A 14,721-nucleotide genomic window follows, 5' to 3' on the forward strand; every position below is an offset into this window, starting at 1 on the left:
ATTAAACCACTGTACAAAAAATACATTTTAAAAGAAGTATGGAAGTAGAAAGTTACTACTGTTAGATATCTGCATGGTATTTATTCCTAAGTAATTATCCTAATTATATACAATGCTAAGCACATACTATGTAAGTTTATTTGTCAGTGGAGTAGTCCATTTCAGTTTTAACCATAACTGAGAACATAATCATACACTGCCTCTTGCAGGAGAATTGATTGTTCTGTGATAATATGAGCTAGAATTATTTAAAGAATAGAATTTATGTTTCTGTTTCATTTATATGTTAACAACCTTTACAGTTTATAAAAAGCTTTTGTTTTGTTCATTTCAGTTGTGAAACTGGCATTGTAGGTATGGACCGTCCTGCTCTATTGGTCAGTCACTTGCTCAGATCTACAAAAGCAAGGAAACTAGACCTCATGTCTTAGTTTAGATCTAATGTTATTTCAATTTATTTCTCACTTTTTCTTATTTTTGTCATTTATTTTTCACAAATATTGATAACTATACACTTTCACTTATCTAATAGTTTCAATATGTAAGTCTCTAGAGTCACTATGTACAAACTAAGTAAAACCATCTGAAAGAAAAATGATGGCGAAGCAATAATTATATAATTGAAAAGACCTATCCTTTTATTTCAAAAGCTATTTAGAATGGTATTATAGTACATTTATAAAAAGCATTTTCAGCAAAGCAATACATAATTTTATTCTACTATTTATATAAATGAGGTTCATGAGGCTTAAATGGAACAGCAACTTAGCAAATATAGCAAGAAAGAGCACGCTTTTATATTCTTTTTTTTTTTTAAGATTTTATTTATCTATTCATGAGAGACACAGAGGCAGAGAGAGAGGCAGAGACACAGGCAGAGGGAGAAGCAGGCTCCATGCAGGGAACCTGAGGTGGGACTCGATCCCGAGTCTCCAGGATCACACCTCCGGGCTGAAGGCGGCGCTAAACCACTAAGCCACCTGGGCTGCCCGCTTTTATATTCGTTAACAATATTACTATGTTAACAAAGGAAACAGGATCATCTAAAACTGAGAAGTTATTACTGGTTCTGACATTTCATGATGGCTATCTTGACCATCACTATGGTGATAATCATTTTTAAGTGTAGATATCATTTATTCAACACCTATTATTTACCAACAATCAGTAATTATTTTCTAGAAATACAGTAAATTGAAGTAGCAATAAAATTTTCCCTGTAGTAATAAAACTTTAAAAACTATAAAAATATATACAAAGTTATCACTAGGAAAAAAAAAAGATTGTTTAATTCAATAGTGTGCTTCTCACCTATCTTCATAAGAAAACAAAGCAAATGAAGAAAAATACTTTCATCTCCAAAGAAAACAGAAACAGAATGTAAGCAAAAAAAAAAAATTGTTTGTCTTCCAAGCAGGGTTATTACATATAGAGCAACGCCTTAAGGAAAGTTACAAAAGAATCCACTGTTAAGTGTATCTTTTGAAAACTCCTTTAGGAACATAGGTCTGGTGCAAGGTTGTTTTGGATCTTTATATTTCCTATCCTAATTACTCCAAAAATAAATGAAACATTTACTGAGCATCTACTATGTACAAGATACTTTAGTGGGATTAAATTTAACACATTAAAGTTGTATATCCTACCAATTAGGTAATTTTCAATGTTAGACTTGCCACTAGGGGGAGTGTAATAAATTCAATTGAAGATGGACTGGAAGAGCTTCAGGTTAAAGTTATCACCTACTTGGTTCCAAGATGCTGTGGAATTGTGTATTAAAATGACTGTCTTAGTAACAATCCTATAATTACAACATATTTTTTCTTTAAAATAAAATGACTCTCACTTAAGGGATCAAAGTTAAATAGATCTCAATAGCATTCTCAGCTCAGACTAGATGTATTTTTCTGACAACACTGTCATATTTTAGACCTCATTAGCTAAGAAATAGTAACCAAAAATTCAACTTAAATTTAACATTGGGTTTAACAGCCACATTCCTAAAATGAACTTTGATTAACTGCATTATAAAGTAAACCATTTTTTTCATTCAGGCAAAAATAACTTATAATCAATTTTATATGATTCTGTATGTGAATGCCAGTACTAGGCTTTTCTTAGGGAGCAATGTAGTGACATTTTAAGGTATTTATATGACTAGCAGCAAGGCATGGTGCTCAACAAAGATTAAGGTGAATGTGGAAAATGCTTTAATTATACTGTATTATGAGATTATTAAATACAAGTATATTAAAAAGTTTTAGAAGTATATTAAAACACTAAGATGAAATAATGAAAGGTACATCTTACATTAAAAAAATACGTTTAAAGGGAAGATCTTTAATAAAATGTTAATTAGAACCAAAGTTGCTACACTTTATAATGAATACAGTATTAAGGCTTTTGATTTTGTTTTTTAAATCAGCCTTTGTTCCAACAATGACTAAAACCTAAAAATTCATCAGGGATATGTTCAAGTTTTCTAACCATACAGATAAAACCCATGATATCTCTATTTTATATTATATTAGGTGTATTAGGATATTAATAAATACATGAAGAGGCATTTGGGATGCCTCTCAATTTTAAATAAGGATGAGGGTAAGTTAGGCAAATACATTTTTATGTAAGATGCCACTCTACAAAATATGTATCACAGAACTGCCAAGACAGAAAACTGCTGACTAGGCATTATGCCTAATGTCAGCCACACTGCAGGATAAGACTTCCAAATTTTAATCAGTGTATTTAGAGGTTAACATTCTCTGTTAATGCCAAGTCTAAATCCGAAGAACTATAATAACGGAAATTCTAAAAGGAAATTAAAACTCCAGAATAATGAAACATAACGAAAATAACGAAAAATCCAGTTACTGGCTCCAAACACAAATTTTAAACTTATTTTTCTGACCTGCATTAATGACCTAAATTAAAGTCTTAAGCAAAATGCACACTTCTGACTTGCGTTGAGTAAACGTTTGTGTTCTTAAAATGGTTTATGAAAATTTGAAAAACGTCAAGTAACTCAAACATCATCATTAGTAAATAAACACATGAATACAGCCAACACGCAGCAGTCAATCTGTGTCAAGCACAGATTTTTTTTTTCTTGAAACATTATTTTATTTACCATCTCACACAAATACCTCACCAAAACAAAATACCTAAGTTTCTAATCACTATTAGAACTGATGAAACTTTGAAGGGGGGGGGGGTAATTAGAGAAAGATACTAAGAATGCAAACGTCTGTTTCAATAATTCCACCTCTAAATCTTTCAATTTCCAGACCCTAAAACCGTCTCAAAAGTAAGAAAGTTCCCCCCAACGGGGTGGCTGAACATGCAAATCCTCCGTTGTCTCCTGTCCACGACATTCACTCATCTCTGCTACCACCTCTATGTGTTTTACGGATATGATCACGTTGAGCGCTACAAAATTACTGCCAAATAAGTAAATAAGAGCGCACCAAAAAGCCGGTTGCAAGGACCAAAAAGTACCTTCACAGGAACTGAGAGCCTTTCTTGCAGACGGCACGTGCTCAGCTCTTTAAAACATCTGGCCCTACCAGGAATGAGGATAATAACCGTCCTTTAACCTAACCCATGAGGATATTAAAAGGGGAAGGGGATTTCAAGGCGGTTTTATGTTAACTAATCCACGAGCCCCACAGGGCAGGCTAGACCTGTCAACAAATTAGGAGCAGAAAAAAAAAGAGAAAAAAAAAAAAAAAAAAAAAACACAGAACAGAGGTGCAGATGGGTGGGGGTGCGAGAGGGTGTGCGCGCGCCACGGATTGCGGGTGGGGGGCGCAATTTTTAAAATGCAATGATTAAAAACGGAAAAACCAAAGGCCTGGGTGTCTCCACCCGCCTCCAAGTCTCGGTTCCAGAGACGGCGTCGGGGACGAGCCTGAGCTCTGGACGGCGAAGATCGGGGGCGGGGTGGGGCCGCCTCCCGCACCCGGGCCGGGGACGCGCGCCGGACACTCACGTTTTCTGCACCGGCTTCCGCCGCTTGCGGCTGGCGTAGGTGATGTGGGCGCCGCTGCTGTTCATGGTGCCCGGCGGGCGGCGGCTCCTCCGCGGGAGCGGGCAGGAACCGGGGCGCCTGCCGCGGCCGGCGCCGGGCTCCACGCAGTGCCGCCCGCTCCACCTGCGTCCCCCCGGGCGGTGGCGAAGGCGCCGGGCCCCGGAAGCCCCGCGCGTCCAGGTGCGCTGCGCGGGTCCGCTGCCGAGGGGCGAGGGGCGAGGGGCGAGGGGCGAGGGGCGGAGACCCGCGGGCCCAGAGGCGCAGGTGCCTTCTACATCGGCGGAGGCGGAGGCGGCGCGGCGCTGTCCGCAGGTGAGGCGGCCCGGCCGGGGGAGGAGCCTGGGCCGCCTGCTTGGAATCCTGGCCCGGGTCGCGAGCTGCGGCGCCGCGCCCCGCGACCGTCGCCGCGGCCCCCTGGGGAAGGGAGGCGCCGCCGCGCTGCTCCTGGGGCTTCCCCTGTCCCTATCCCGGTGCTTCCCGCCTGCGGAACGCGGACTCCGGCCGCGGTCCGGGGCCACAAGCTTCCGCTCGGCTACGCGGCTGCCCCCGCTCTGAGCCAGTGGTCCCGGCCACGTTCTCGGGACCGGGCGTCGAGCGGACTCTCCCCGCGCTACCTCTCGCCGCGGCGCACACCGGCTCCACGGCAGCAGCGCCCCCGACCCGTCTCCGGCTCCGCCCAGCTTGCCGTAGCCCCGCCCTGTCCCGCTTGGCCCCGCCCCTCCACCCCAGTCCCTCGAGGGCCCCACCCTCCTTGTACGTGGTGACGTAAGGCGCAACGACGCCCCCCCCACCACCCCCGTAGCCATCTTCTTGAGGTCAAGGGGAGGATTCTGTGGAAACCTTTCCAGTCCAGAAAAGAGGTGTGACAACTGATTACGTAGGAGCCGAACTCTGTAGCTAGAGTAGCTCAAGGACAGACTTGCCAAGTACTGAGCGTAACTTCACCTCTGTGAGGGTGACTCAGCGAACTTTGACTAAGAATTACAGCGAGCTGGCCGATAACCAGTGGGACTCTACATATTTTCCTAGAGGGGAAGGCTTCGTTCCGGAGGCTCCGTATGAGTTGAACTTGAAGCCTAAGAGTTTGCTTGGCCTTTTTTTTTTTTTTTTTTTTGTCTCCACGCTAGACAATACAATATCTTTTTCCCCAGCCAGAATAACTTGGTTATTTTATCGTCAGAATAACTTGGTTATTTTATAGTCCATGGGATGGAAAGGGAGCAAGGAAGAAGGAAATCACGGAGCATTTGGAGATAATAAATCTGTTAGGATTGGAGAGAGGAGCTGAAAGTGAAGTTCAGGAATTCTAGAATCAGATCACAGAGCCTTGATGAAGAGTCTAGAGTTTATCCTGTAGTCAGTGGAAGCCTTTTTTTTAAAAAAATATATTTTTTAAGTCTTTATTTATTCATAGAGATGCAGAGAGAGAGAGAGAGGCAGAGACACAGGCAGAGGGAGAAGCAGGCTCCATGCAGGGAGCCCGATGCGGGACTCGATCCCAGGACTCCAGGATCATGCCCTGGGCCGCAGGCGGCGCTAAACCGCTGCGCCACCGGGGCTGCCCCAGTGGAAGCCTTTAAAAGATATTCAGCAGGAAAAGTGCCATTGCGGTTCTCAGAAAAGTCACTCTGGGAGGAAAGTGCAAACTGGATTACAGGAGGGCAAGCCTGCATGCAGGGGGAGTATTAGAGAGTTGTTGAAATAGTCCAGGGGAAAGTCCAGGAAAGTGGCAGTAGGACAGAGAAGAAAGAACAAACATGATGATGGAGAGGGGTCAGGGGATGAGAAGACATCGATCTCAAATGGCTCCAAGATTTCTGACTCTTTCTGTGCTGGTAACCAGGATATTGAACACAGACAGAGAAGTTCTGTTTCCTTGCTGGGAACAGAAGGGCATCCAGGCTAAGATGTCTGGATGATATCTCTCACCGTATCCTACATTCCTACATTTTGATAGGCCTTCAAGCCCTTTCCAACTGGTGAGCTTGTAACTTCAAATTCAGTGCATCAATAAATGGAGCTTATTGTTTAGTTTAGCTGAAACTGCTTTATCATCGACTCTACCATTCTCCAGGTCCCGTATGAAACATCTTCAAGTCCCCTTCCACTTCTATTTAATTATTACAGCAAATGCTAATACATTTTGTTCTTTGCAATATCCTGAATTTATTTCTCTCCACCTTATTCTTCAATAATTACAGAGGGAGAGTACCCAACTCAAATGGCATACTATTTGGGATTCTTAAACTGGTATCATCCTCTCCATACATTAATTCATCAAGAGATATTTTGTAAAGGGTAACACCTATGTGTCAGGAACTGTGCTAGAACTGGGGAGATAATGGTGAATAAAAGCAGAAACGTACCGTGTTGTCAAGGAATATTGTAATACTGTAATCTATTAGGTAAATTTGACCTGGTCATTAAGGCAAAGATAGGTTCCCCCCCCCAAAAAAAAATAGTAACTCAGTTAAGTTCTGAAGGATAAATGGCATTAGCTAGGAGAAAAGAGGAGAGAAGCATTCCAAGCCAGTGAAACAGTATAAGCAACATCTCTTTATTGGGAAGGAGCCTGGCAGATATGAAGGACAAAAACAAGCTTGGAGCATCAATGGTGAAATTTGTCTTTAAAAAATATCATATCTGCAGAGTGTAGAACAGATTAAAGAGGGAGGATTAGAGTAATACACCTAGGGAAACCATTTGCTGTAGACTACCCCAGAGATGGCAATTATTGATACTAGGGTAGAGGTGATGGTAGAGATGAAGAAAATTGAATACATTCCATAGATAGGTGGGAGTTCTTGGAGGATAGAGTGGATATATGACAGCAAGGGAAGAGGATGTGTCAACAACTTAATAGTTTTCTGTACTGTGTACCTGGCTATGTGATGTGGCAAGTACTTCTGGGAAATCATTAATTTAGCATGGATCTCTTATGTTTGAGTTACCCTTAAGACATCTAAGGGAAGATATCAGGCAATAAGAGTACACAAGTTTGTAACTCAAAGAAGCTGTATAAGCTAGAGACATAAATTTAGAAGTCATTTGCATTTAGTTGACAGAGCATGGAGATTTTAGGGTACAAATATATACTAGAAAAGAAGGACTGGGCCCCAAACAATTTCAATATATAATATCTAATAGCCGAATAGAAGATGATGGACTTAAAAAACAACAATTTAAAAAGAGTCACTAAAATGTTAACTGGAAAATATGCAGATCATTATGTCATAGAGAACAAAGTGGAGAACTGTTGGGAGTGGTTCACAGTATTGAATGCTGTTGATGGGTTTACATAAGATGAGAACTGAAACTGTTGGCTTCTCAACATGGACTCATTGGTGACTTTACTGAGCTTATGTTGGTGGATAATGAATTGGGTTGGAAATAAAGAAATGACATAAATACAGACAATTTTTTAAAGTTTGGCTGTAAAAGGGAGAGGCTTGGGAAGGTAGCTAGAAGGAGAGTAAAGGGTTAGATTGGGATTTTATGTGTGTGTGTATTTTAATGAATGAACTTGTGCAGTTGAGAGAGAGAGGAGAAATGGATATTGACTATGTAAAAAAGATAAGGAACAATAGATATTAAAAATAGTAAAGACAGAAAGGAATGAGTGGCCCAGCAGAACAGGGGAATTAGGAGTATAGTAGATGAGGTAATAGTAGAAATAGCTCCTCTAGTGCTTTATTTTTCATAGTGGTCCACAGCTTGTTAGGGAGTTATAAGAAATGCAGATGCTCTGAGTGTCCTTGCTGAGCCAGAGTCTGACCTTAACAAGAGCTCTCAGATAGTTCAAGTGTACATAAAGTTTGAGGTGCACTACCCCACAGAAGCTGGGGGAAAGAAGAACAGTGGGTGAGACCTGGTAGGCTGGTGATTTTTGTTCAGAAAGATGAGGGAGATGTGATGAGGCACATATTCTAGCACGACCTACAAAGAAACCAGGTGTTTTTTGTGGTTGATGGGTTTTGTTTCCATTTTACACATCAATGAAGTAGAAGTGATCTTGGAAATGGCAACAGGGAACTAGGTAGACATCACCCCTATATCCTGGGTGTGTGATGAGAGAAAATAATTAGGCACCATTTGGGAGATGATAGTCTCAGGGACAGCTAGCTTTCAGTTTAAGGCTAAAGAGGGAACAAATTCCCAAAAGTGACATCGCATGCAGAGGACTTTGCTGTCTATGTCTTACCTTCTCTTTTATTTCTTCATCTCTGTATTCTTATTCATTGCCATTCTATCTAAAATGTATAAAGTGTACAAATAATTTCCTCCTAGCATAGGAACTTCAGGAGTGAGAAATGCATATCAAAATATAATTTATTGATTGTGTAGCTTAAAGCTCCTTTTAGAAATGAGATAAATGCAATGTACTAAGTCACATAAACCAATCCTATTTTAGTGTTATTACAAAATGTCCACCCTTTTTAAAGTTGCTAGTGACTTGATATAATCATTATCTTATTTTGTCCTACTTCCATACCCTAATCTTCTGCTTGACTTCAGGACTATTTTCATTATCCAGAAATCCTATGATGCTATACTATATTACAGTCTTCTTTTAGTAATCGATCTTTGTATAATAGATCATAAGACTAATACACTTTTCAGAATTCCACTTTAATAGTAACACCATGCACTTGACAATTTTTGCTTAGTATGTCAATGAAATTAGTCTTTGTAGTATAATTCCATTATACTACATTCCATTAAAAAAATAATTCCATTATACTTCTAATTCCATTAAAAAAAAAGAGTTGCCATTTTCTGGAAGCTATCACTTTCTACTTCTAATATGTCTGCTGTTGAATATGGTTCTCAAAGTGTAGTTTGCGGCTATCAGTCAGATTTTAAAATTTCCTGTGATCAATTTTTATGTAACAATATAATTTCTTTCTTATAACAAATAATTAGCCTAAAAGAGTTTGTGAATATTTTACTCCTTTATCCAAAGCAATGTTAGGCTTTTATTTAAATTATGTGAGATTACTCTCTGATGTTTCAGATGCAGCTATAGGTCTATTGGTTCCTATTTCCTGCTAAGTATTATGAGAAAAAAAAGAATTAAGTTTTAGGAATGCTGCTAAAGATAGCAGCTGTTTTAGAATAAAGGAAAATAACTAAATTGAACACTAACCCTATTCTGTCACAGTACATGTATTCATTCATTTCATTTAGCCAACACAATGACATCAGTTGAACACCATGCAAACCACTAGCTCCATGTAGTTCAGAACTTCAACATGAAATTGTACTTCTTCCTTTTGATGACATCATATCTTTGTGATGCTGGGTTTTTGTAAGTTGTAGTAATTTTTTAAAAAGGATTTATTTATTCATTAAAGACACACACAGAGAGGGAGAGACATAGGTGGAGGGAGAAGCAGGCTCCCTGTGGGGAACCTGACGTGGGACTCGATTCCAGGACCCCGGGATCCCGGCCTGAGACAAAGGCAGACGCTCAACCACTGAGCCACCCAGGCATCCCTGTAAGTTGTAGTTATAAAACACAAGGACCATGAGAAATTGACTATGAAATAGAAAATGAGGGTAGTGGTTTCCAATCCAATTCCAAGCTTTGAGAATTTGTAAAGTGCCCAATAGATGTGTACATCTCTTTAAGAACGACATAAATATTTTTAAAAATGCAAGGTGCATTATTTTTTTTAAATACCAACTAATAACTTTAGACTTAACTACTTGATAAATGGAATTGTGAAGTATTTCTTTTACCCTGTGTTATTGTGAAAAAGTTATTAACACACTAAAAATACCATGAACTGGGGAAGTCTGGGAATCTGTAACATTGCTAAACCCTTCCCTTAACAGAGGAGAAACCTTGGGGCCAGAGAGAGAAAGTGGCTAGCTTCTCATAGCCTACCTAGACTGTAGGTCTTATGACTTCTATTCCAATAAAAAATATTTATCTCACTGTGAACTGGTTGATTCATTTCTTACAAATAATCAGTTTATACATCACTTGCTTTGACACTAAAGAGCAGACATAAATATCTAATGGCTATTTCTTAATGCTTAATGCCTTCTCTCCCTGTTTGGATATCCCACAACACCGTCATAGGTAAAAGCCAAAAGCAAAAGTAATTAACAGGTAGTGAAGAACTTTGGAAATACCTTTTGGGTCAGTGCTAATCTTAACACTAACACTAACGCTACAATAAAATGTAGGAATAATTTGAAATTAGTCAAGATTATTTTTTTTTTACTTAGGGATAATATTTTATTGTAAGAAACATCAAGAGTTTTAACACACGAAAGAACATTCGTAAAATATTAACATGTATTTTATTTATTTATTGTTTGTTTTAGCATGTATTCCATTTGGATCTTGGCTTTTGCTTGCTGGAACTTTTATAAATGTGAAATTTGATTACAGGATAGGTTATGAAGAAGTTTTATGTTTCACATGCTAAATTTCATATCTGATTTATTAAACATTTATTTAAAAACATACAAATGTGTAAATATTTTCTGTTTAATGCCATTTAACTTTACAGATAAGTATATTTGGGATTCCTATAATGATACATGTTTTATGTATTTTAAATTATCATATAGGAGAAATTGAAATGAAGATTAAAAACATTTATATTAGATATTTTTTAAATTATATCAAACATGCTAAGAAAAATTTTAAGGAAATGTAAGTTATTATGACATTCTAACCTAAAATCTATCATTTAGATCCGCTAAACGTTAAAGACTAGCACATTCTTATACATATTAAAAAGCAAAAGCAGGGGTGCTTAGGTGGCTCAGTCAGTTAAGCATCTGCCTTTGGCTCAGGTCATGATCCTGGAGTCCAAGGATCAAGTCCCATGTTGTCCAGCTCCTTGCTGAGCAAGGACTCTGCTTCTCCCTTTCTCTCTGCCCTTTCCCCCATCCTCTGCTTGTGTTCTCACTCTCTCTCTCGCAAATAAATAAATAAAAATATTTAAAGAAAATAAAAGAAAAAGAAAAAACAATGTTTTCTTTCTTGAAAATGTTTAACTTGGATTTAATCTGTATGTAGACAGTGGTTCTTCACTTTCATTGTACATTGAAATCACCTGGAAGCTTTAAAAAATACTGATGTCTAGGGTTTCTTTTTTCTTTTTTTTTTTTTTTTTTTTTTTCGTCTAGGGTTTCTTTACAAAGATTTTAGTTTAATGATGTAGGTTATGGACTGGGCATCAAGAATTTTAGGGATAATAATTGTATTGTGGTTACATAGGAGAAGACCCTTATTCTCAGGAAATGCATGCTGTAACATTTAAGTGTGAAATATCCCCGTGTCTGTAACTTATCTAAGAAGGGCCTAGCAAAGAAAAATTAAAATAAAAAAACAAACACACATACATATAGATAGATATGCATATTTACACATACACATATACACTGTGAAGGGTATAAAGGTATTTGTTGTATTATTCTTTCACCTTTTCTGTATCTTGAAAATTTTCGCAATAAAAAGTAAGAATAAAAACAACCTTTGACCCTCAAGTTTAGAATTCAGAAACAAAATAATTATTTGGAGCCTAATAACTGTTTCAGTGAGAGACAAAGCCAGGACTGATATATTAATCACCCAGCTCTTGCTAAGATAAAGCTTTAGATCTTGCTCTAACCCTTAATATTCCAGGAAACAGATGAAAGATAAGTGAAAAAGAAAAGACTCACATGAAATTTCTGCTCTTCAGTGTGAGAACAAACCTAAAAGCCTAAAATCACCATTTTGCAGCATCTGTGAGCTGAGGAATATATGTGTTACTAGTTGGGCATTTCAGGAATTTAGCTGGTTTATGCTAACTACAAATCATTTTACTGTATTCATTTGTTAGTTATACACACTAAAATGCAAATAGTTTCATTTCTATTTTATTTCTACTCTAGTCTAAATTTCTAATACCTCCCAAATATATTTTTACTTGTTCTTATGCTGTAAATTAGAATTTTTTTCTTTATCCATTTTCTTGCATAAACTCCCTGAATTGCATAAGACTTTATAATGCATCAATAGTCAGGATTTATGTGTTAGGCTTACATGCTAAAATAATCAGTTTTTAAAAAATTTTTAGGGAAAAAATGTTAACTTGCACACCAAATTAAATCTTTTCACATTAGTGCTAGCAGAACAAGTATGATATGTAAAGGTTAGGACCCTTCTCAGTCAAACCCTGTACCAAGCATAGTAAAAAATCTGCCATTACCTGATTGGTAAATTGATAATGATAAAGGAGATCTGGTTACATAATTAATCAAAGGGATGTAGCTGCGGGTGGAGTGTCCTGTATAACATCAGGTTCTCCACCCTTCCCTCCTAAAGCAGGGTAGAAGAATTTCCCTTGTAAAATTTTAGGCGTTAGTTGAGTTTCTTTCCTGCCTGAACACAGATTGACTTCCCATATGCCTTTACAGAGGCAAGGAGTCCTGAAGGAAATGGATTGGAAGGATTCAGTTGATTCCCAGTTTTGAGCAAATCTATCAAAGTCTTTCAGTCCCTGCTTTGGGTTGAATTCTTTTTGGTTATCTGGGTTGATAAAAAAAAAAAAAAAAGAATTACGTAAAGCAAATGCGTTTCTAAAAAAGAACATGGAGATCAAACAATTATTTTGGAATTCGTTAGTATTTAAAGAAATGCCAACCAGATTATCTTATAATGTAAATAATCTTTATCTAAACTCTTCAGAAACCAAGATTTTCAAATATTTGTTACATATTGTTTTTTCCGTTTTATTTAAACTAAGATTTCGTGAGTGCTCAGATTTCTGCCAACTTTTCACGTGATACTTTGAAACAAATCACCACCACCATCACCAAAAAAAAAAAGTCAACACACACCTATGTTAGTAAAAACAGTAATCTGAATCCTGCTAAAGTGCTTTCACTGTATACAGAAAGTAGATGAAGGATAAAAAATGCAAACTTTGACTTTTTAGTTATTCTTGAATCGGAGTTACATGTTAACTTTGCAAGAACTGAATTTTTTATGTAGTAACATAAATTTAACCCCTTCTTTTCATTTTAACATGGTATTGTTAGATCTAAATGGACATATATCTAGTAATTTATATTATTTTAGTCTAGTAATTTATATTCTTTTAATGTATACGAAAGGAATGTCTATACTTAGATCATTAAATGTGCAATTAAAGATGTTTCCAAAGTTCCTTTAAAAAGCATTTGGAATGAAAGTTATGACTTAAGTGATATTAATGTGATATTACTGATGCATTATAAATTTTCTGTTTATCCAAATATTTTATTTACATATTCTGTATTATTAATTTTAATATTGAAGTACAAACTTAGGAGGATTTCCTTAAGAGGATTTTCATTCTTTTTTCTTTTATGTATGATTAAAATTCAAGAGGATTTGATATCCCAAATCTTTTCTTTTTAAACCCTTTTCTTAGATGGTTAGCAGAAAACACAAATTAAAATAAAGATAAGGTACGAATATTGCCTTACTGGCGGGTTTTATCCCGCAGAAAGAAAGCCGCTAATGTGGTCTCTAATAATGTCCTTTCCTCCATTTTAATAAGAAGGTTTGTGTTGTTCTGACATTAAATGGATTAAGCAGCAAGCCTGCTGAGAAAAATACTCAAACGCATTAAACCCTTGCAGTGTTGGTTTAACTGTAAGTACTGTAAAATAAGATTAAGTCTGAGTTTGGAAGAAGAACGAGATTTGACATAAGACTAAAAGGTAACAATATTCACAGATGCCTAAATTAATGCTTCAGTGAAAAATATAATTAGCACAAGATTTGAAAATATGTCTCCTTTGGCAAATGTCTTCAGAGAGTAATCAGTGCTGTAGACTGATGTAGTGGAAAGAGCACTGGGCAAGTCGCCAAAATCTTTGAATTCAAGTTTGTTACTCTAACACTCGCTAGTTCTGTGACCTTGGATGAGAAATTTCTAAAATCTTTGAAACACAGTATTGTGGATGCCGCCAACTGGCAACTGTTCTCCACTTTGTCATAGTGTGCATTTCTTTCTGTACTGCAGAGTCCCCAGATTTCTGTGCAATTGAAGTTGCAGATGCAAATTAGGTTCAGCCAATTAGATGCACTTGTTGAGATTTGGAAGGCAGAAGTCAAGTGAAGGTCATTTTCCTGCTGCTTGCTTTGTTTTCTGCCAATAAGCGAGATTGTGAAGGCATGATCTTTGTGTGATAGCTTCCTGCATCCAAGTTCTTGTTTCATGGGATTCAAGAGGCTGTTGCGGTGGCCACAGTGGGGGTTTCTTGATTCCCTACTTGTAGCTACAGTGGTGTGTTTCTGAACTCAATAAATTCTGAGGTGACGTCTGGATTCTTTACCTTTCTGATTGAAGAAGGACTAGTAGCCCCCCTAATAGGTGACGTCTGCAGTGTTCTGGAAACGTTCCTCGATGTCCAGCCTAGAGCCTCTATCTCTAGCCTTTCCAATTATTTTGTAAGCTTTTAATTTCCTCCATTAAATTTCTGTCTACTTTAAGTACCTGGACCTTAATCTGTTTCCTGAACTGAACCCTACTTGATAAATACATAAACAAATTTCATTCATACCATGTGGGTGGTTGAGAAGACCAAACCGTACCACCTAAGTCTATTTATAGCTATTTCCTCTTTTTGAAAGATGGGTAGTCATGATATGACAATAGCTGTTAAAATTTTCTCATGGTATTTCCCTGTCATTA

At 37.7% G+C, this 14,721-nt stretch overlaps 1 protein-coding gene and 1 long non-coding RNA gene across 2 annotated transcripts in view; one reads left to right on the forward strand and one right to left on the reverse strand.

Annotated features, from left to right (window-relative positions):
* Positions 1-4,701, reverse strand: part of AHR (aryl hydrocarbon receptor) — a 49,830-nt gene extending 45,129 nt beyond the window's left edge. Inside the window, exon 1 of the mRNA XM_072783892.1 lies at positions 3,992-4,701. Coding sequence (XP_072639993.1) covers positions 3,992-4,056 — 65 coding nt within the window. The 5' untranslated portion in view covers positions 4,057-4,701. The remainder of the gene's footprint in view (positions 1-3,991) is intronic.
* The window catches only part of LOC140608926 (uncharacterized), an 83,910-nt gene continuing 73,435 nt past the window's right edge, over positions 4,247-14,721 (forward strand). Inside the window, exon 1 of the long non-coding RNA XR_012010925.1 lies at positions 4,247-4,342. This is a non-coding gene — a long non-coding RNA (uncharacterized lncRNA). The remainder of the gene's footprint in view (positions 4,343-14,721) is intronic.

This window comes from Canis lupus, chromosome 18, assembly GCF_048164855.1.
Source record: "Canis lupus baileyi chromosome 18, mCanLup2.hap1, whole genome shotgun sequence".
NCBI lineage: Eukaryota > Metazoa > Chordata > Mammalia > Carnivora > Canidae > Canis > Canis lupus.